The sequence below is a fragment of the Chrysochloris asiatica genome, unplaced genomic scaffold, assembly GCF_000296735.1.
Source record: "Chrysochloris asiatica unplaced genomic scaffold, ChrAsi1.0 scaffold00327, whole genome shotgun sequence".
NCBI classification, from domain to species: Eukaryota; Metazoa; Chordata; class Mammalia; order Afrosoricida; family Chrysochloridae; genus Chrysochloris; species Chrysochloris asiatica.
In genome coordinates this window covers 1,815,584-1,840,016 of record NW_006408845.1, presented here as the reverse complement: position 1 = coordinate 1,840,016, position 24,433 = coordinate 1,815,584, and the positions used below count along the sequence as shown (strand labels likewise).

Sequence of the window (24,433 nt, the reverse complement as noted above, 5' to 3'; positions counted from 1 at the left end):
GATGGCTAAACTTCGTCTCTCATACTTTGGACATATTGTCAGGAGGGAACAGTCGCTGGAGAAGGATGTCATGCTTGGTAAGATGGAGGGTCAGAGAACAAGAGGAAGACCCCCAAAGAGATGGATTGTCCAGGTGGCAGCATTGATGGACTCAAGTGTGGCAGCAGTAGTGAGGTTGGCCCAGGATCGGACATTGTTTCATTCTGCTGTGTATGGGGTCACTGTGAGTTGGTTCCGACTCAATGGCACCTGACAACAACAAACAAAAAGAGATGATGGAAAAGCTCCATATCATCAGTCAAAACAAGACCAGGGGCAGACTGTTGAACAGACCATCATTTGCTCATATGCAAATTCAAACTGAAGCTGAAGAAAATGAAAACATGTCCACAAGAGCCAAAATATGACCTTGAATATATCACACCGGAATTTAGAGATCATCTGAATGACAGATTTGATACATTAAACAGTAATTGTATTGCTTTCATTAATTCACTTGTTCCCTTTGGAAATGAATGCTGAGTTCCTTCCTGCTCTTACTGACTTGTTTTTTTCTTTCTGATTCTTGGGATACTATTAACAACAAATGAAATAGAAAGGAATTACAACGTTTGAAGATTTGTGAATTTCCTAGTATAATTTATACCTACCCAGATTTTTGGTTAGTTTTCCAAAGAGGAATTATAAAATAAAATACTGAGCTTTTCATCTTGTCTTGCTATACAAAATATTCAAATAAATCTGATGTCACTCAACCACACGGTATGAAAAATGAACTTTATTTGCCCCCATTTGTAATTTCATGTGGAGAGCTGTGCTAAAATTACTTTTGAGACCATTCTCAGATTCTCCTCATTCACTTTTCTCCAATGGGAAGAATGGATTTGAGAGAAGAAATTGAATAAACTCAGCTTCTCTGGGCAACTTTCTTTGATCTGATAGGGTGTATATACATACTCATACGTACAATAAACTAAATTATTTATCTAGATTCTTCCCTTCTAAGAGGATAGCTTCCAGTTTGGGAAGTCAATTTAAGTAAGAATTTTACAAAGCTCGTTTTGGCCACATTGAGAAGTTGTAGGAGACCCTCTAACATCAATCTTAATACTGTATTCTCCAAACATTCTTTGCAGCATGCTTTAAAAGTATAGGTCAGGGGTGAGGAACATCAGGCCTTTGGGCCGTTTGTTTTTGTGAAGTGCCGTTGAGTCTGTTCTGACCCTGTATAGGGTTTCCGAGGAGCAGCTGGTGAGCTTGAACCACTGACCTTGCAGTTCAAACGGCTTTGCAGTCTGGCGCATTGACCCACAGTGCCATACCAGGACTCCACATTGGGCCATATAAGGCCCACAAATTTATTTGGTCTGGCCCTGCCAAGGCAACCACAGTTCCAGCCATCGGGGTGAATTAATTAAATGCTTGACCACGTATATCAAGCTAATTTTAAAGTTGATAATTTTGTATGGCTCTTGAATGATGTTATACATTTTGACAGAAAAAGGTTCCCTACCCCTTTAAATAGATTTTCACATTAATTTAGTGGTTCATTAACTAGCATTTAAAAAATAAAGAGGAATAGAATGCAGTGGAAAACATCAGAACAGAATGTATATATTAAGTATATTGTGAAAATTGTGTTTTCCTTATATGTGATAAATGTTATAATAGATTGTCTTTTTATGGGTTATAGTTCTATAGAGTTGGGAGAGGGGTACATAGATAGAGCCTTGCATTTCTGCTGACATGTGTTTATCATCTGTTTCTTTTTTATTCCTACTACTACATCTGTCATCATCTCTGGTGACAACAACAGGATCCATGTAGATGGTCCATCCAAACCCCTTTGACTTCTTGATCTTTAGTGACTTTTCTCCTGTCTTTGTCCTCTTCCATTGTTATACCCCATACTCTATCATTTCCAATAGATAAACCACATTCTCATTTTCAGGTTACTTATTCTCATAGCCACCTCCTATCTTTCAGGATCATTCCTTCTAGCCCTCTTCCCCTACCCCCATCATCAGTCCTTGACCCCACTAAAAACCTTAAATCCATCAACCCTCTCTTGTCCTCATAGATTTCGTGGTACATTGTTATATTCATTCCCTTGATTAAACTATTAGCTCTGTGTTTTTGCTTTTATTCTCCCTTGGCAAAATCTTACCCTGGTTAAATTGAACTCTTTTTGCTATATACCTCTTCCTGAGAAGTTGAAGATGGCCAATACAAAACACACAGCTATGTTAACTAGTCTCATTTTAAATTAAACAAACCTTAAATGGACTCTCAATATTGTCCATCAGTCATGCTACATTTAACTTACCAATTCACACTCTGATTTCCAAGAATAGGACCTTAAACTCTTTCTTTCTGAAAATGTTCAAACTTTTTCCCATCATTTTCAGTTCACTGAGAACCTCATAATCCCATCATCAAACCCACCAACCCACCTGTAATGTATCTACATACTTTGAATCCTGTTCATTAAAATAGATGAATAATTTGTGTTCCTTTTTGAGGCCAGTTTATTTCCTCTTACTGCTTTAAGAGGTTTGTCCTGAAATTATGCCCTCAATTTTTTCATCTCCTTTGTATCATTCCCATTAGTATATTTTTAAAAAGGTTGAAGCATAACCTGCATAAAAAAATAAATAATAAATAAAACCCACTCTTTATCCCACTCCTGCTTTTTTGTTTCTCTTGCAGCTAAACATCTTGAAAAAACATTTACAAGGGTACTTGAAAAATGTAATTAAAAGATAATGGGATTTTCCCACAAATATTCTGTGGGAAATTTTCTGAAGCCCATCTTGTATCTAGTCATGATTTAAGTTTTTTTCTCCTTCCATTCTTTCTTTAGCATGTTCCACTTTGGACATCCATGTTCACAACTTTATGAAAATTATTCTTTTCAAGTGTACAAGTTCAGTATTTGATTCTAATTCCTTATTCATTCTCAGTAAAGTGTAACACAGTGAACCACTCGTTCCTTCTCAGAACAGTCCATTGTTTTATTCTCTTGGACATCAGTGTATGTCTTCTGATTTTCTATTACTTTTCTAGCCCTTCCTTCTCAGTACTCTTCCCTGATTCCTCTTTCTATTGATCTGTGTTGGAATTTTCCAAGAACTGGTCCTAGAAATGTTTCTTTACTTTCACTCACTATCTAGATTATTATCCAGTACCATAACTTTAAATTTTGTCCCCATGCATATAGCTCCCAAATATGTATCTTCAGCCCAGAATGTTCTTCTAAACCCCCGCCACACTCTCATTCAGTTCCCTACATGACTTCTCCATTGATGTCTGTACCATATGTGCATAACTTTAACAAATAAATATATTCCCTAAACAGTTTTAAGAAGCTAGAAGTCTTGATTCAATGCCAGTAACTGCTTTCTTCTTCCTCTCAACTCTGGATGAAGATCCTTGTCATCAGTGTCCCTTTGGGTCTAAGAGGTTTTAAGTGCAGGGACCACAGATTCAAAGAACACATTCCACTGCTTGCTGGCTCTTCTTTCTTGGTGGTACTAGAGTCCCCTCTCTGCTCACTTCTCTCTTTTTATCTGTTTTTAAGATAAAAGGTACTGCAGACCAAACTTCAGGAAAATTCTCCTTATATCAAATCAGTGACTTGAGTAAAGATGTTGCATCCTATCCTAATCCCCTTACAAAATCCTTAATCTGTTTATAGTCCAGTCTCTACCTTGTAGACCTTAAAATATTAAATCATGCCATTCTTGTGCTCAAAATCATCCAGTCACTTTTTATGGAAAAAGAAAAAAAAAAGCAAGCTTTTACCATGCTTTACAAAACTCTATATAATATAGTCCTTCTTGTTGTTAAGTGGCATCCAGTCAATTCTAACTCATAGTGACCCTGTATATGATTTCCAAGGCTATAAATATTTTTCAGGAGCAGAAGGCCTCATTTTTCTCCCACATAGCAGCTGGTGAACTTGAACCATGTGTTTTACAGTCCAGTAATAACCTTTATAAGGAGCTCTGGTAGCATAGTGGTTACATTTACAAATCGGACTGCAAATCTCATGATCAGCAATCCGAAACTACCAGCTGTTCCACGGGAGAAAGAGGAGGCTTTCTGTTCCCATAAAGATTTACAGCCTCAGAAACACTGTAGAGGGTCGCTATAAGTAGGAACTGTCTCCACGGCACATCATAACAACAACAATACCCTTTATAGTTTACAGAAATTTGAAATCTACAAATTAGGTCTGTAATATAAAGGAGAAAAAGTGCTCTGACTTTTTAGGAAGAAAAACGATGATAAAATGTAACTGACTTTTTTTCCCCATGTTATGGGATCTTTCTTTCATGGAACTTGATGTTTCAGTGGATACTTTGAGACTATTGTTATTGTTAGGTGCCATCCAGTCGGTTCCAACTCATAGCAACATTATAGGGTTTCCGAAAAGCGGCTGGTGAGCTTGCAGTTCAGACCAGCCTCATAGTCCAGCACATTAACCTGCAGCACCACACCAGGACTCCAAAAAAATTTGTTCCCTCTGAAAACTGATTTAGAACAGTGATTTTCAGATTCTTGCTTGCTGGTTGTGTACCATGGAGTCAGTTCTGACTCATACAGTCTTCATATAGGATTTCCAAAGCTAAACTTTATGGGAGCAAAAAGCCTTATCTTTCTCCTACGCAACTGCTGGTAGTTTCAAACTGCTGACCTTGAGGTTAACAACATGACTCTAAATCACTATACTACCAGAGCATATGTATGATGATTGTTTTTCCAGTGATATTTTTCAAAAGAATGTTTGAAGTTGAAATATGATTGCTTTTGAATTGTAGCCTTTTGTCTTTTTCTCCCTTCATCTTTTCTGTTTAATTTTATATGTGAGTTTTCCTTTATTTGTATTTAAAATGGACTGTGATTCCTGTATAGATGGATGATAAAGAACCATTTGGGTTACTTAGGTGAGTTTTTATGTAAATTATATTTTACAATGTTTATGTTGCAAGTAATCCAAGAAATACATGTACTTTGTTTTGTTCTTGGCTAGGTAGTCCAGCTACAGGAATGGATGGTTAAAATCATCAATGATAACACTGCTATAATTGTAGAAGGAAAATTAATGTAAGTATAACATAAAAATTTTTAAATGAAACCTGTAGTAAAATTAAACAGTTGTTTGTAAGTACTTAAAAGATGCATGGGAAATAGCATTTCCCCACCAAGAGTTTCCAAATAATTTATTAACCGAAGTTAAAAAAGTAAAATGACAGTATGGCTCCTTACCATGTTGTTACCAACTTTCTCTGCATATTTGTTCAAGCTATTTTTAAAATACTGGCAACTCAAATTTGTTACCTGTTTAATCATATACAATCAGTTAATATTTGCCACATGGCTATCAGTCTAAAGTATCCCATCTAACTTGGAGCAGAAAAGGAGTCAAAATTACTTGTAAATGTTATACACACCTACCTACATGTTGAAGGATCATTAGTACTTTCTAAGTCTCCCTAAAGCTAGAGCATCATCTGCTAAATAGATCTTGTCTCTGTCTGCTGTTTCATTAAGCACTGATTTCTACTTTTCAAAACCAATTTTCTTAATGGTAAAAATTTTTAGAATAATTGTTAAGTGCTGGTGAGTAGGTTTCAACTCACAGCAACCCTATATAGGGTTTCCAAGGACCGGTTGGTGGATTTGAACTGTGAATCACAGTCCGATGCTAATCCTACAGCGCCAAAGCAGGAGTACAATTTGGAATAATAGGTTGTAACAAAATCATAGAGGATGTCATCATTCATCTGTCAGTTTGTCAAATTGTGGTGGCTTGTGTGTTGCTGTGATTCTGGAAGCTATGCCACTGATATTTAAAATACCAGCAAGGTCACCCATAGTGAACTTCCTGATGAAGGTCACCCATAGTGAACTTCCTGATGAAGTTCACTGAGCTTCCCGATGAAGGTAGACCTCCGGAAGAAGAAGAGACAGACTATGTCTGAATATTCAGTCACTGAAAACCTTATGAATAGCAGTGGAACTCTGTTAGGGAGGCCCAGAATATTGATTATTGAAACATGATGAAGAGGACCAGATTATTGTCAGATAATAGTGCCAGAAGACAAGCCCTCCAAGTTAGAAAGCACTCAAAATACGATTGCCCCCTTAAAGTAGAGTTGACCTTGATGATGTGAATGGAGTAAAGCTTTCAGGAGCTTCATTTGCTAATGAGGTACGACTCAAAATGGGGAGAAACAGCTATAAACATCCATTAAGAATCCGAAAATGCAATGTACAAAGTATGAATTACTCAAATGGAAATACTCAAAATGAAATCATAAACATCAATATCCTAGGCATTAGTGAGCTGAAATGGATTCGTATTAGCCGCTTTGAATCTAACAATTACACAGTTTGCTATGCTGGGAATGACAAATTGAAGAGAAAATGGTGTTGGAGTCATCAACAAAATGGACATTTTAAGATCTATAATGAATTACAATGCTGTCTGTGATATGATAATATTCATATGTCTACAAGGAAGACCAGTTAATACAACTGTTATTCAAATTTGTGTACCAACCACTAAAGCCAGTGGTGATGAAATTGAAAAAGTTTACTGACTTCTTCGATCTGAAAGTGATCAAACATGCAATCAAGATACATTGCTAATTACAGACGATTAGAATGCAAATGTTGGAAACAAAGAAGAAAATATGACCTTGGTATAGAAATGATACTAAAGATCACATAATAGAATTTTGCCAAGCCACTGACTTCGTCATTGAAAATACCTGTTTAAACAACATAAGACACACATGGACCTAACCAGATGGTATGATATAATAAAGATGTGATCAAGAGCCAACGGTACTGAAGGAAGAAGTCCCAGGGGCACTGAAGGCATTGGCAAAGAACAAGACTCCAGGAGTGAATGGAATACAAATTAAAATCTTTCAATAAATTGATGCAGTACTGGAGTCACTCATCTATGCCAAGAAATTTGGAAGACAGCTACCTTGCCACCTGGTTGGAAGAAATCCATATTTGTGCCATTTCAAAGAAGTGACCCAACAGAATGTGGAAATCATTGGACAATGTCGTTAGTATCACGTGCAAGTAAAATTTTGCTAAAGATAATTCAAAAATGGATGAAACAGTACATTGACAGGGGACCTGCAAGAAGTTCAAGCCTGATTCCGACGAGGACGGATACCATTACTGACATTAGAAGGACATTTGCTGAAAGCAGAAAGTACCAAAAAGATATTTACCTGTAATTTATTGATTACAAAAAGGCTTTTGATTGTGTGGATCATGACAAGCTATGGATAACATTCCAGAACAAGGGAACACTGAATGGTTTAAAATTAGGAAAGGTGTGCATCAGGGTTGTATTCTTACACCATACGTATTCAATCTGTATGCTGAGCAAGTAATCCAAGAAGCCGAATTATATGAAGAAGAATGTGGCATCAGGATTAGAGGAATACACATTAACAACCTGAGATACGCAGATGATGCAGTCTTGCTTGTTGATAGTGTAGAGGACTTAAAATACTTACTGATGAAGATCAAAGACCGCAGACTCCAGTATGGATTGCACTTCAATGTGAAAAGAAAACAAAAAGCTTAACCAGTGGACCAAAAGGCAACATAGATTACCTTTGTTCGTTTCCCATCGCTGCTGCTCACTACAAGTCATTTATTCTCCTTCAGTCTCAATTTCATCATCTTTACAATGGTGATAATAAGATTACCTACCTTGTGGGTTTTCAGGATTAAATGAGTCAATATTTGTAAGACTAAGAACAGTGATTTTAGAGTGATATATAAATGTTTGGACTCCTGGCATGGTGCTTGCTGTAGGATAAGCAATGGACCACAGAGTCAGCTAGAACCACAAGGTTGGCAGTTCAAACTCACAAGCTGCTCCTTGGAAACTATGGGGGGGTGGTCATTATAAGTCAGAACTGACTCTACAGCACTTAACAAAAACAAAATATAAATGTTAATTAAGTAAAGCAGACAACATAAAAAGAATGGAAGAGAAGAAATGTACTAAAGTATAATATATTTGTTTAATGTATATGTTTTTAATGCATTTAGCTCTAGTAAACCAAATTAAAAGAATTTCAAAGTAGCTTTCTTAATTATGCAAGTTCTTAGAAGTCTTATTATTTTACTTGTCTCGTGAATGGAGTCTTGGTTGGCACTGTGGAATCATGCACTGGACTGCAAGGTCAGTTTGAACTGCAAGGTCAGGAGTTCAAATTCACCAGTCTCTCTTCAGAAACTATACATACAAGGTTGCTATGAGTTGGATCTAACTCAGAAGCACTTACCAACAACAGCATCTCATGAATGAGAATCGTACATTTAATATATCTTTACATTTTGTTTTTTATGTTTATTCTCACTTCATTTGAAGAAATACAAAGATTAGATTTATGGATCTGTGTTTTGACACTGCTGCTGGGGTTTTGTTTGTTTGTTTGTTTGTTTTTTCCTACTTGGACCCTTTTTGTTGCTTCTTCAGATGGAAGCTAAAAACAATTAGCTGAATGTTGTTTTTGTTGTGCCTTTGAGTAATTTCTGACTCATAGTGACCCTCTATAGGGTTTCTGGGAGTCCTGGTGTGGCACTGTAGGGTAAGTGTAGGAACTGCAAGATCAGTTTGAATCGCAAGGTAAATGGTTCAAAGTCACAGCCACTCCTTGGAAATCCTATACTGAGTTGCTGAGTCAGAACCAACTAGACGGTGCTTAACAATGTTAGGGTTTCCAAAGAGTGACTAGGTTTGAAACACTGACCTTGCAGTTAGCAATCCAGTGCTTAGTCTACTGCTCCACAGTAGGACTCCTTTAGCTGAATAGTAAGTGCAAAAAAACACAAAGTTAAATGGATCCGAACTACCTAATTGCATAGTAATAGTATAGTTTCTTCAGACATGAGTTATCACTCATTTTGAATTTTGCTGTATAGTCTTTGGCCCTAAAAGATCCCAGAATTGTTTGTTAGCTTAGCTAGAATGCAAACTTATGGTTTTCTATTTTAAATTTGTGTACTTATATATGTATGTTATAACTTCTTGTAAAATGTGAGTGTTTTGACCTTAACTTACTGTTTTGTTTCCTAGAGATTTCACTGATATATATTGGCATAGCAATATAATTATAGAACGTATTGACTACAACAAACTTAGGACTTTGTCGGGCAATATTTATATTTTAAAAGGAATGATAGACCAGATTTCCATGAAAGAAGCAGGTAATGACTGCCATTATTAATTGATAATGGTTTTTGTGTTTTTGATAATGCTTTCTAATAAGTAAAGCAGTTAACCGTGTTTCTAAGAATATATTTATACTTTACTTTTTCATTAAGAATTTTTAAATTATGAATCAATCAAAAATAGCAGACAGAACTGAGCACATTATATAAAGCTATGATCATTTTTCTCTGGTTTAATTATTACTATTGGTGGTTTGGGAGCCCTGGCAGTGCAGTGGTTAAATAAATACTTAGCTGATAACCAAACAGGTTAACAGCTTTAAGAATCCACAAGCTGCTCCAGGTAAGAAAGATGTGGCAGTTTGCTTCCATAAAGATTGTTGTTAAGTGCCGTCAAGTTGGTTCTGAACCATAGTGACCCTGTATAGGGTTTCTAGGGAGCAGCTGTGAGTTTGAACTTTCAACCTTGCAGTTTAAACTGACTTTGTGTCCAGCGCATTAACCTGCAGCGCCACACCAGTATTACAGCCTTGGAAACCCATTGGGGTAGTTCTTTGTGATATGGAGTTGCTATGAGTCAGAATTGACTTGACAACAGGTTATTTTTTGTTGTTGTTGATAGTTAAATTGTTTTTGTTCGTAGTTACATACTCCTTATTTATTTCATTTAATTAAGAATTAGTATTTCATAGTAATTGCATAAATGAGTATTTTACTAGAAAACTTTTATAATCACAGAAGTTAGAAAGTATTTTGGAAGACCAATGATCTAGTCATTGAAAATACTTTTTAACAACAACATAAATTGCCACTAGACACATTTATCTTACCAGATGGAATACACAGGAATCAAATCAACTATATCTTGGAAAGATGATTGAGAACCTCAATTTCATCTGTCAGAATAAGGCCAGGGGCTGACTCCAAAACAGACTATAAATTGCTCATGTGCAAGTTCAAATTGAAGCTAAAGAAAATCAAAACAACTTCATGAGAGCCAAAATAGAACCTTGAGTATATCCCACCTATATACAGACCTTCTCAGGAATAGATTTGACATGCTGAACATTAGTGACTGAAGACCAGATGAATTGGATGGCATCATGGACATCGTGGAGGAAAAACGTGAAATGTCAGTAAAAGACAGGAAAAAAAGAAGAAAAGAACAAAATGGATATCCGAAAAGACTGAAACTTTCCCTTGAACAACGAGTAGCAAAAGCAAAATGAACAAATGATAAAGTAAAAGAGGTGAACAGAAGATTTCAGAGGGCGACTCAAGAAGACAAAGTATAATGAAAGACGAAGCCAAGAGCTAGGAGTTAGAAAACGTAAAGGAAGAACTTGTTCAACATTTCTCAGCCTGAAATACCTGAAGAAGTTCAAGTTTCAAGTTGCAGTATTGAAGGGCAAGTCAAAAGTTTTACTAGTAGGGTTCCAGTTCATATATGAACTGTGTATTCCAAGTAAAACGTGTTTGAACATGTCCCTGTGGTCAGTGAATGGCTGCAGATAAATTCTCCTAGTAATATACTTGGCCATAGTCTTGTTAGAGTGCCTTCAAAAACATGATCCAATCAACAGTGACTTCCAAAGGGATCCAATGGGCTAGTTAAATTCAAGGAACAGAGGTCAACTCAGAAGGTCATAGTGACTGCTTTTTGGGATTCTGATTGAGGAAGCTCATTAGAAGAAGTTTTTAAGAAAATTGAAAACTGTTGGTGAGAAGGCCAAGAACATTACACTGTGATTATTTTTCCAACATGACAATGCACCTGCTTTTTGTTAAGGGTAGCAAGGGCTGTCTTACTAGCATTTTGTTGGGAAATCTTACCTCATCCACTATACTGTCCCGACCTTCAGACTTCTTTTAGTTCCCAACTTCAAAGAACATTTAAAACAAACAACTTGAGTTCCCTGTTTTGAGGTAGTGTTAATGGAAGAGTGCAGAATTCTTCATGGAAGGGTTGGAGAGATGGAAACACTGCCTTCAGAAGTGTACAGACCTTGGAGGTAGATATGCTGAAAACAATAACTTCACATTTTGATATGTTTGTTTAATAAAGGTTTCTGTGATTTGGAGCAATACTTTTTGACTTGCCCTGTTGTTGGTGTGCCATTGAGTTGATTCCAACTCACTGCAACAGAGTTTCCGAGAGCAGCTGAGCCACCAGTCTTGCAGTTTGCAGTCCAGTGCTTATCCTGTAGTGCCACACCAGGACTCCCAACTAGTATGGGCAAAATCTTGAGTGACACAGGAAGCATCAAAAGTATATGGAAGGAATACACAGAATCACTATACCAAAATATACTGGTCAACATTCAGCCATTTCAGAAGATGGAATATAATTAAGAAATGATAATGAAGGAAGAAGACCAGACTACACTGAAGACATTGGTGGGAAAAAAATTCCAGGAAACGATAGAATACCAACTAACATGTTTCAGCAAATGGATGCAATGCTTTAAATGGTTATTCTTATATGCCAAATTATCTGGCAGAATGCTGCTTGGTAAACCAATTTAGATCCATATTTGTGCCCATTCCAAATAAAATAGAATGCAGAAATTATCGAACAGTATCATTAAAATCAAACTCCAGTAAAATTTTCTGAAGATAATTCAAAAAGCGTTGCAGCAGTACATAGAATGGGAACTGCCCGAAATTCAAGCCAGATTCAGTGATTCTTGGCTAAACAGAAAATGTTAGAAAGGTGTTTACCTTTGTTCTGTTGCTATGTAAAGGCATTCAACTGTGTGGATTATAGCAAAATATGGGTAACATTGTAAAAAAACGGGAATTCCAAAACACTTAATTGTGCTCCTGCGGAACCTGTGCAATAGACCAAGTCATTTGAACAAAACAAGGAGATACTGTGTGATTTTAAATCAGGGAAGATGTGTGTCAGTGTTGTATCCTTTTCACCAGAGTTTTTCAGTCTATATACTGAGCAAATAATCCAAGAAACTGAACTACATGAAGAACATAGCATGAGAAGTAGACGAAGACTCATTAACAACTTGTCACATGCAGTTGATAGCAACCTTTCTTGCTGAAAGTGAAGAGGATTGAAGCACTTACTGATGAAGATCAAACGCTATATTGTCTTCAGTTAGATTACAACTCAGTGTAAAAAAAAAAAATCACATCAGGGCCGATAAGCAACATTATGATAAACAGAGAAAGTTTATCAGGATTTTATTTTACTTGGATCCACAATCATCACCTCTTGAAGCAGTAGTTGAGATCAAATGACATAACTGCATTGGGCAAATCTAAAGATTAAGGTGTGCCTGACCCAAGACAAGGGATTTTCAGTTGCCTCCTATGCATGTGAATACTGGACAGTGAATAAGGAAGACTGAAGAAAACATATGCTTTTGAATTATGGTGTTTCATTGTTTAATGTTCCTAATGTTCCATCTGCTTCCAATATTCTGACCCCCAATTGCCACATAATTTACGCTTTCATGTCCTTCAGTGATTAGCTCAAGTGTCTGTGCTTGAGGAAATCCTCACTAACCATCCGTTTTTATATTATTGACTGTTGAATCATTGTTATCTACGATGGTAGCTATCACATAGTAAAAAGTACATATGTGATTTAATGAATTAATGGTATCTCTTTAGAAGATATATCTAATATCTTTACATGTGTTTGTTCACTGTTAAACAGGATATCCAAGCTATCTCATAAGGAAGTTTATGTATGGATTTCCAAAAAACTGGAAAGAGCACATTGATAATTTCCTAGAACAATTAAGGTAAAGTATCTTTTAACTATATTGTATAATTTACATTTAAAAAAAAAAAAAACATGCATTTTAGGTGTATAATTCAGTGACCTTTTTGCATATATATGTTATAAAAGGAGGCTTCAGAAAATTCTTGAAAAACTGGAATTAAAAGAATGGCATTTTCCCAAAAATTTTTTGAAGCACTCTCATATAACCAATGGAAAAAAAATTCCACTGTCATCAAGTTGATTCCAACTCAGAGTGACCTTTACAGGGTTTCTGAGGCTGTAAATCTTTAAGGGAGCAGAAAGTCTCGTTTTTCTCCTGCAGATTGGCTGGAGAATTTGAATTGCCAACTTTGTAGTTAGTTAGCAGTTCCGTGTGTAAGTGGTTTTGATTTTTGTTTTAGAAGCCCAATTTTGAAGTGGTTTGACCATAAAAGATTTTCAGAAAGCAGTAACATTTTATTAGAAATTTTGTCATATAGAATAAATCTAAAAAGAAAATAAAACTTTTTACATATTTCAGGTGACCCTTAGTCATCTGCCCTTCAGTAGACATGAAGATGTTAAACACTAAAGTTTTTGGGTATTTTATTCGTTAATTAAGTAGTTAATTAAGTCAGCTACTTGATAGACACTATAGTTGAAATTAGGTAAAGAAATTATTGATTATTGCTTTGAGGATTTTGTAGGGGATACAGAAAAGTAACTTAGTTAATCACAGTACAGTGTAATAGTTTATAAACAGATGTTGACAAGTTGGTTTTTTTATGTGACTAGATGGTAAATATTTTTATCTATAAATATTATACTGCTGCTGTTGCTACTACTCAGTTCTGCCTTTGTAGTGGAAAAGCAGCCATAGACGATGAGGATGGTGGGTTCCAATGAAACTATAGATAAAAAGAGAATTTATCCCATCATTTTTTGACCGCTGACCTATAAATACCAGCTTAAGTAGCAATTACAAGAGCACAGAGAAGAAAGTATTTAAGGGATTGTGTTTGTGTTGTTTGACATAAGACTTTATAGTTTAAGTATTTTAATGAGACAGGGTGGGATTGGGTGGCCATAAAGGTTTAAATAATATAAGATTAGAAGTAATCATTGCTGGTGAAGGGGAGCATTATCCCAGGGAGCTTCATTTGTTTATTTGTGACTTTAGTTTTGGGGTGTTTTCTATTTGTATGTGTTTTGTTTTGTTCTTGAGAACCAATTATAGAGGAAAAATACTATAATTATTTTTAGAGCTGAAAAGAAAGGAAAAAAGGCCAGACAAAAACAGAAAACTGGAGCATCTGTCCGTGATATACCCAAATCACTGAAACCTGGTGCAGGAGATCAAGCAGATGGCCTACAAAAAGCCAGCACCACTTATAACCTTGATTATGATAACTTGGGTATGTTTGTCCTTCTCTTTTCATATAGTAGGAACTTCTTGCATGTCATCTACTTCTTTATATAATGTATGAGAAAAAACTATTGTGTTCTTTGACTTCTACTAGCCTAAAATTCCTGTTTTAATAAGGAAAACTTACAGTGCAGACTGCTCATAGTCAGTATTCAGCTTACTTCAGTAAATACCATCTTTCGATTAATCAAAATTTCAAAGAGTAGTGATATGTACATCATTGAAATATGATTTTTTTTTTCTGTTTCCTAGACCAATGGCATTTAGGCTGCTAAAGTGAAAATTAACTTAACATTTCTCCAGTTCCTTCTCAATCCTTCCTCATTTTCTCAGAAGCAGTTCTATTGACTTTAAATTAGACATATTGCTTATTGTCATTGTTAGACCATCCTGTAACTGTGTGGCACTATAGGATAAGCACTGGACTGCTAAGCACAAGATTTGTGGTTCGAACCCATCAGCTGCTCCTTAGAAACCCTATGCAGGGCTTCTCTATGAGTCGGAACCAACTCAGCAGCACTTAACAACAACAGACCAATGTGCTACAGCACCTGCTGTTTATTTTTTTACTTCTAAATGAAATAATCTCTAAAAGTATGTCTCACTTTCAGTCGTTTGTTTATCTTTACTCCTATATCTTATCATTTCTTTGTGTTCCTCTTTACATTGTTGTTGTTGTTCATTGCTGTCTAGTTGTTTCTGACCCATAGAGACCCTATACAAGGTTGCCAAGGGGCGCCTAGTGAACTTGAGCCACCGACCTTGCGGTTCAGACTGGTTTTGTTAACCCACAACACCACACCAGGACTCCTTCCACTTTTACTTTAGAGTAGCACTTTTCAGGAATTTAAGCTTAATTATGAATGCTATTGGTTAAGTGAGAAGACATATGGCAAGTGGGGTAGAATACAGACTTAAAAAACTAAAGTTTGGGAAACTATTTTACATGCCAATTGTTATCCACAGGAAACCCCTCCTATAAATTTAAAGCACCTTCCATGATAGGTGATAGCATTTGTGGTGTTGTTGCAAAGTACCTTTAAGTAGGTTCCAACTCAGTAGTGACCCTGTAGAAGGTTTCTGAGGAGCAGCTGGTGAGTTTGAACCACCGACTTTGTGGTTCACAGTCCAATGTTGATATAGTGCCATAGATGTGATGTCTTCCTTTGCAAATTTGAAGAATAACTTCAAATTTAAATTTGAAGTTATTACTATATTCTTATTTGGTTTTTTTATGTTTTTCTAGTCTGACTCATTAGATCCTTTTGTGAAATCGTTAGACACTGAATAGCTTCTTATGCGTTAAGTTATTTTGAGTGGTGATGGTTGTAGATACTATTATCATTACACGTTGCAAGAGAAAATAACTATAAAATAGCACAAAATCATACCTAGTATTAAACTACTAAGGTTATGCAAAGTGCCAGCCCATGATAATTTGCTATCATCGTTTGTGTGTTTTAATGATTTACATAAAATGTACTTTTCCCACTAGAATTACAATCTGCATATCATACTATTGCTCCTACAGTGTTTTATTTTTCTGAGATTCCATTTCACAGAATTTTTATAAATGATCTACTATAGTACTCCTTTGCTATATTGTGATGGACTCCTGGTATGCCACTGTAGGATAAGCATTGACCCCAACCACAAAGTTGGCAGTTCAAACCTACTCCTTGGAAACACTTTGCAGGGTCACTGTGAGTTAGAACTGACTCGAAGACACTTAACAACAACAACAACATACTGTGATATTCTGAAGAGTAAGGACCATCCATTCTTCAATTACAGTTTTTAGAAAAATGACAATTTTACAGTTATGATGAGTTCTTTGAATTATTTTTTTCTTTTTTAAGCTTTTTATTGTGAATTGCATGAAGGTTTACAGAGCACATCATCAGTTTTACAGTCAACAAATCATATATTTTGCTTCACTATATGGTTGCAGTCCCCTTCATGTACCAACAGTGAACAGTATTTGCCTCTATTCACTTTAACTCTAGCATTCTTCCGTGTGTCTCCCATTGCCTTCATGTTTTTTCTGCTAATCGCCTCTTGTTGTATATTACCAACTCTGTCACCTATGTTAACATGTGTCTACCTACTGGCCTACAAATAATTTTTCCTCTCCCCTCCCCAGAACCATCATAGATTGTTACTTTTATCAAGAAAGCCTTTTTTTTTTTTTCAACTTGCCTCATACAATGTTTGTGTGAATGTAATTGATAGTTGCATTCAGCATAATGTCCACCAGGTTCAACCTTGTTGTTAGTTGTTTTGTAGATTCAATGTTATTCTTCAGTGTTTTGTAGTATTCCATTGCGGGTAATGTACCAAAGTTTGTTTGATCATTCTGGCTTCATCTTTTTGATATATGTCATTATCAGTAGGTCTGAACTGATTGTCGTCAGTTTTCTGTGTGTTTTTTTGTGGTGCAGATATATTCTTTGTTGTACATAATTTTCTATTGTGAGTTCATTTTGTTTGTGAGTTTTCTTGTTATTTTCATTTTTGTGATTTTTAATGTTTGCTTAAAGGAGCTCTGATAGCGTAGTGGTTATGAATCGGGCTGCTAACCTAAAGGTTGGCAGTTCAAAACTACCAGCGGTTCCACAGGAGAAAGATGAGGCATTCTGCTCCCCTAAAGATTTACAGCCTCAGAAACCTTATGCAGGGTCACTATGAGTCGGAACCGACTCCATGGTACTTAACAACAACGTTTACTCAAAGGAGCTCTGGTAGCGTAGAGATTATGAATTGGGCTGCGAACCTCAGGGTCAGCAATTCGAAACTACCAGCTGTTCCGTGGGAGAAAGATGAGGCGTTCTGCTCCCATAAAGATTTATAGCCTCAGAAACCCTGTACAGGGTCGCTATGAGTCAGAACCGACTCCATGGCACATAACAACAATGTTTAATCTTTCTAATTTTCCTCTTTGTTTTATTTTAATGTACAGGTGTTTTTTTGTTTGTTTTTGCATTAACCCTATAATTTATTACTTTTTCCTCTGTTTAAAACAGTCTGTTTTATCTTGAAATCTACTTGACTCCCATGTCATTTGGAAGTTCTGTATCTGCACTATTCCCTCTTTTTGTTTTGTAGTTGACTTCATTATACTTTGCTATCTCTGGTTCCCTATTTCCAGTCTTGTTGGTTTGCTTTACTCTAAAGGCTTCTGTGTTTAGATTGAGCCTTGGGTAGTGTTGCCATATGAGGGACAGCTTTGATTCTTGGTTGGTACCTTTTTTCTTTCAGAATGTCATATATGTCACGCCATTGCCTAGCCTGCGTGTTTTCTGTTGAGAAATCAGAGCTTACTCTTAACTGGCTATCCTTTGTAGGTAAAATTTCATTTTTCTTGAGCTGCTTTCAGGATTCTTTCTTTCGTCTTTTATTTTGGAATGTTTGATTATGATATGTCTTGATGATTTTCTTTTGGGATATACTTTGGAGTGTTCATTCAGCTTCTTGCATGCTAACCTTCTTATCTTTCATGAGTTTAGAGAAGTTTTCTTCCAACAAATCTTTGATAATTTTCTGTGTGCTTTTTTTTTTATTGTCTCTTACTATTCTGGGATTCTGATCACCTGTAAATTGTTCATCTTCATGATGTCCCACATAAGTCCTAGGCTTTCTTTGGATTATTTCAATAGTTTTTTGATTGTTCATCTGTCATGCACGTATTCAGAAATTTGTCTTCAGGCTCACTAATTCGAGCTCCCATTGTTTGTCATCTACTTCTTTGCCCTTTCAATGTTTATCCATTTCTGAGATCTTAGTATTAATCTTCTGGATTCCTAATTGCAGGTTTTGTATTGTTTCAAAATTTGCATTTATTTCGTGTGCCTGTTCCTATAGTGTTTTCCTGAATTCTTCTAAAGTTTTTTTGTGGTCTCCTAGTTTCCATAATCTTCCTATCAATCCTGTGAAAGTAACTAATCATTCTTTGGAATTCTTTTTCAATTGGTTACCTTCTCTTCCTCAGAAACATTTTCTGACTCTACATCTTGGTCATTTATCTGAGCCATTCTCTCTTGTTCCTTCATGTGAGCTACAATTGTGTGTTGTCTCTGGGGCATTACGGGGTTGTTGTATTTGTGGAAACAAACAGTACAGTTGTTAGAGCCAGAGAGGAGAAATCTTTGGGAGGCTATGTTTAGGACACTCATTTGGGAAGTAGTTTGTGGGGGCCTTTGATAGAGCTGGTTTCAGTGTGTGCTAGGGCCACAGGAAAAGCTGGGAGAGCTTGACTGGTTGCTGGTCTGATGGCTATGCAGGTTTTGTAGGTCTAGATCTAAGCCTACCTGAATCTAGGCAACCCCCCTCAGCCAGCCCCCACCTCACACTGGCGTGGTTGCCCAGCCACATGACTCCAAACTCCCAGAGAGGAGGGTCTGTGCTGGAGGTGGGTGAGAGTGGGAACTGGTAACACTTCTGGTCACCAGGGGAGCATGGTGAAAAGGAAAAAAAAAACACACCTTTACCGCCACCCTCTCCAATCTGCTCTGCCAGGCTTCTCTCTTGCCAAAGCTGCTTACAGTATAGTCAAGCCATGTCTGGCCAGCTGTTTACCAGTCTCCCTCTCTCACTTTCCCTGCTTATCCTCTCTTCCCAGTAATCACTCCGTCCAACTTTATAACCTTTCTTCTGAAGTTCAAGGTGCCAAAGTTTTCATCTTTGTGTTTTATTTTGTGTCTCGTATCTTTGTTGTAGAAGGAGCTCTGGTAGCATAGTGGTTACGAATCGGGCTGTGAACCTCAGGGTCAGCAGTTCGAAACTACCAGCTGTTTCATGGGAGACAGATGAGGCTTTCTGCTCCTGTAAAGGTATATAGCCTCGGAAACCCTGTACAGGGTCACTATGGGTCAGAACCGATTCCACGGCACATAACAACAACAACATCTTTGTTGTAGAGGGTCTAGTACATCTGCCTAGTCTGCCATCTTGCCAGAGTTCCTTGAGTTCTTTTTAATTTATCTAGAAATTCAACTCAATACCTGTTTATTGAGCACGTATTGTACACTAACACTACGTAATTTGGTTTTGTACATTAATTTTAATTAATTTGCCTATAATTATAGATAGAAATACAAACCAATTGAAGTATCAGAATTCCATATGTATGAAGATATGTGAGGGTAACAAAGCTAAAACTATCAGCTTTCTATTACTTGATGTGTAATTTAGGATGAACAAGTGTATGTATTTACAAAGTGTACTAACTTTACCTATCTTTAGATCTGACAGAGGAGATCCACAACAGATAGCTATGAATAATATTCTGTCCAGCTTTTCTTATTTTTTTTGGAAGATAATATGAGTGGGCTTCAAAATGTTTGTTCTATCTTTTAATTCCATTTTCCCATGAATTTTTTAAAACCTCTTGTTCAAGTCATTTGAACACAACCTGACCCTATGCAGAGTAATTCTGACCAAATGTAGTTGTTTTGTATCAAGATCAGTTTATAGCAAATATTTGTGAATTTGAATTAGACTGGTCATTTGAAAGCGAACTATTGATGTGGAAAAGCAATTTATCTTGTATACAGTAATCTGTGGAAATCTTCTTTGTGCTCATAGATTTGAAGAATAGTAAGTGCAGTATGTTTTCTTTCAGAAGCTACAAAATTAAACGTTTGCCATAGTAATCACCAAAATACACCACCATTAAAGCTCTCAGATGACCAAATAAGTAATACTATTCAGAATGGAAGGAGATGTGATTTATCTAACCAGGTAAGCTTTTACTGTACACTGTTTTATGTGTAGCAGGATTGTGGGATTCTACTGAAAAGGTTTGGGACTGAATCAGAAGATTTAGCTTTACATTAGCTTTGGGATTGTAAGTAAATCTTGAGTTGGGCATTTATTTTCTGAATCTGCCATTGCGAAAGCACAGGCAGTAATAACAAACTTAACTCTTAGGGTAAGGTTGAAATTACATATGACATATGTAAAAGCACTGGAAAAACTACAGAGTTAATTCAATAAAGGAGACGTGAGAAGTAGTTATACCTAGGTGGTGCTTACATAGCTTAAGCTACCACAAATCAGTTTCTAAATGACTCCTGAATAAAATATGTCAGAACCATTAATACCTAGAATTTTGTATGCTTTGTTTTCAAGGAATTATTAGAGGAAAACAAATATAAAAAGTTGCCTTCAAAGAAACTCGATATTTGTAAAAGAACAAATGAAAAGATAATTACAAGTCAAAAGCAAGGTAATGTATCCTTAATAATTTTATAATAATAATTAGGTAATAGTTTGAAGGAATTTTAATGTAATAAAAGTAATCTTGTAAATTTTGTTTTAAAACATTGTTTTAACTATTTTAATGGTTAGAAATATTTTTGTTTGTTTTTAACATAGGATGGTTCCTATAATTAAAACAATCTATTATTCTAAGCACTAGCCTTATTTACAGGTTTGGGTCCTTTAATATAGGTCCGTAATAATTTTGTTTAAATCATAAAACATTTTTAAATGTTGTAATTCAGTATGATGATTGGTGTTATCATTTACAGTTTATAATCACAATTTGATAATTTAAAGTTAAAATTTCAGTTATTCTGGCTTATAGTATCTTAAGTTTCAAATTAATATACTTTGATTAATTTAATTTGCTTTCTTTAACTAGTTAGTTTTGTTGAGTTTATTCTGACTCATGGCAACCCTATGTGTACAGTATAGAACCGTTCCATAGGATTTTTAAGCATATCTCTAGGACTTTCTTCCAAGGTACTTCATAGTGAGTTCAAAGCACCACCCTTTCGGCTGGGAGTTAGAAACTTAAACACCACCCAGATCCTCTTTCTTTAACTAGTCACACATCATGTCAAAGATTTTCAAATTGTTCTATTTTGGTTGTTTTTCATGATGCTTCATAGAATTTTGGGAGATTCAGCAAAAGTGCTTCTTTGGCTGCCACTGGGGATGAGGATAGTGTCATGCAACTGGAATTCTATTTTCTATTAGTTCCTTAACTAGAAAAGGCTGTATTTGAGATATTACATACCTAATAAGGTTCTGGACTCCTGGTATGGCGCTGTAGGATCAGCCCTAGACTGCGAAACTACAAGTCGGCATTTTAAACCCACCAGCTGCTCCGTGGAAGCTCTGTACATGGTCGTTATGAGTTGGAATTGACTCGATTTAACAACAGTAAGGTTCTTGTGACATTAGTGGTTTTCTTATGTCTCCCTGTTGTTGTTGTTAGGTACCGTTGAGTCTATTCCAGCTCATAGCCACCCTATAAAACACTGCCGGCTCCTCCATCGTCTTCACAACTGCTGTTATGCCTGAGCCCATTACTGTTGCCACTGTGTCGATCCATTTCATTTTTTGCTGACCCTCCACTTTAACAAACCTGCTGTCTTTCTCCAGGAACTAGTCCTTCTTGATAGTATGTACATAGTATGAGATGAATTCTCTCCATCCTGGCTTCTAAGGAGCATTGTGGGTGTACTTCTTCCAAGATAATTTGTTCTTCTAGCTGTCCATGATTCTTTTAATATTTTTATCCAACACCATAATTTAAATGCATTGATTCTTCTATGGTCTTCCTTATTCATTGTGTTGCTTAGTTAACCTCCAAAGAGTTAATTTTAAAAAAATATTTATTTTGTATATGTTGGATATGTGTTGCATTAGGCCAATTTGCTGCACAATACCTCTTTCAAGTATTGAACAGCAAAGATGTCAATTTGAGGACTAAGGTGTACCTGACTCAAGGCATGGTATTTTCAGTAACCTCATTTGCATATAAAAGTTGGACTGTGAATAAGGAAAACTATAGACAAATTGATGCATTTGAGTTATGTTAGAGGAAAATAGCAAAAGTACCCTTGACTGCCAAAAGAACAAATTCATCTGTGTTGAAGAAGTACAGCCAGAATGTTCTTGGAAGCAAGGGTGGCCAGACTTCATCTCTCATTCATTGAACATATTATCAGGAGGGACCAGCCCCTGGAGAAGGATATCATGTTTGGTAAAGTGGAGGAAGGTCCCCAACGAGATGGATTATTAGCACAGTGGCAGCAGCAGTGGGCCCAGACTTAGCAATGCTTGTGAGGTTGGTATGCTACTGGGCGGTGTTTCGTTCTGTTGTGCATAGTGTTGCTGTGGGTCAGTGCTGACTCGCTGGCATCTAGCAACAACAACAGTTGGATATGTGAAGGCAGGTCCCCAGGTGACACAAATGGTTTGCACTTGACTGTTGACTAGAACTTTGGAGGTATGGAACCCACCCAGTCCTGGTGATCTGCTTTTGTAAAGATTAAAGTCAAGAAATCCCTTTGGAACTTGATTCTATTCTGTAACACATGGAGTGGCCATGAGCTGAAATTGACCCAACAGCAACAAGTTTGAGATTGAGTTTTTTGTGTGTGTTGTGATATATGTGAAAGGTTCTGTACCATCAAAAGAAATTCAGGCATGAAGAGAGAGGTTTTGCCATTCATGAATTTTTCTAATTTAATTGAAAGATAAGAAAGAGAACTATGCAATTTGAATACAGGTCACTTGGTCAAATATGCATTATTTAAGAATATTCTATAAACTTGAAGGAAGAACCAGCTTTCATTCACTTAAGGAAATGAGAACAAGTTTGTAGACTAGGTGGGTTTGAACAGGTAGTTTGGAAATGATTGCAGGAGATAGTCTCAATAGAGTGAGTAATATTAATTAAAGTCAATAATAAAGAAAATTTGAGAAATAGCATGTGGTCCAGTATACATAGATTTGGTTAAGGTCTGAATACAATGGGAAATTGGAATTATGTGGAAAGAAGGCCACGTAGAGGAGCTTATATGTATAACAGTAGACTGTAAGAAGTCATTGGCACATTTGCGTAAATAATAATAAATATTTATAATTGAAAAATCGATGATTTTAATAGAATTGTTCTTCAGGAAGATTAATATGTAAGTGTATCCAGTAGAGTTTATGAAAAAAAATAGTCACTGGTTTTTTAAAAAAATATTTTTAAACTTAAATTTGTAACTAATTTAAAATTTTTGTCTTGGTTTTGTTTTATGAAATTAAAGAAAGATCTGAAAACTCAAATACCTCCACTGATATTCTGACCTCAAGAGAACAGCTTTTCTCAGATGAAGAAAGAAAACTCATGGCTATCAATCATAAGAAGGCTTATATTTTATTAACGCCACTTAAATCAAAAGAAGTGATAGAACAAAAATGTATGAAGTATAATTTGTCTAGTAGTAACATTAAAACAATAACAAACTCTGCATTGCCAGAGCATCCAAAAGAAAATGAGTCAGACTTAAATAGAACTACAAGTTCCATCAGGAAGGCCACAAGGATTTTAGGAAATACATTTGAGTATAGTGTGGATCATAAAAGTGAAAACAGAAAAGATGTCAGTGAATGTGATGTACTCACTACTGTCAAGCAGAAAATAAGAATACCTACCCCTAAAAAGAAACAAATGGAGACCTGTAACTTTAAGAAAAATACAAGATTATCAACACTGAAAGAAACTGAAAATCAAGTAGCTATGCCATTTCACAAGCATCAGTTATCATTAGGTCTGTCTAGTGAAGAAAGTGAAACAGAGAAGAAAAGTAAAAAGAAAGTTAGGGTTGTTAGGAAAACCAAAGCAAGAAATACTAAAACAGTGGCCCACCTGAGAAAAAGCACAAGAAATACCACAAGCAACATCCCTGTGATTTCTGAATCTGAAACAGAAGAAAGTGAAAGTGAATATTACATCAAACAAAAGAAAATTGAATCTTCTGCTAACGAAACTGTTCAGAAATCTGATAGTAGGAATGAGTTTCCTGTTTTTGAGGCGATGGGATCTAATAAGACTTACAGAGTTCCCTCAGAATGTTTAGATGGTTTAACACAAGATGAAGAATGGAATGAGAAGGAGTTAGAAAAACTTAATCGGTAAGTTGTTGGTAAAATATCTGCAAGATGGCAACATAAAAATAGCAGTCGAGGATTGCTTTAATGACCTCTAACCAGGGTTGCTGCGGGAGAAAGATCAGGCTTTCTACTCCCGTAAAGATTTACACCCTCGGAAACCCTATACA

At 36.1% G+C, this 24,433-nt stretch overlaps 1 protein-coding gene across 1 annotated transcript in view; it reads left to right on the top strand.

Moving 5' to 3' along the window:
• MIS18BP1 (MIS18 binding protein 1) overlaps nucleotides 1-24,433 on the top strand; it is a 49,549-nt gene that overhangs the window by 10,134 nt on the left and 14,982 nt on the right. Inside the window, 7 exon segments of the mRNA XM_006875446.1 lie at nucleotides 5,036-5,109; nucleotides 9,125-9,255; nucleotides 12,896-12,988; nucleotides 14,209-14,358; nucleotides 19,990-20,108; nucleotides 20,499-20,595; nucleotides 23,420-24,287. Of these exon segments, the coding sequence (XP_006875508.1) occupies nucleotides 5,036-5,109; nucleotides 9,125-9,255; nucleotides 12,896-12,988; nucleotides 14,209-14,358; nucleotides 19,990-20,108; nucleotides 20,499-20,595; nucleotides 23,420-24,287 (1,532 nt within the window).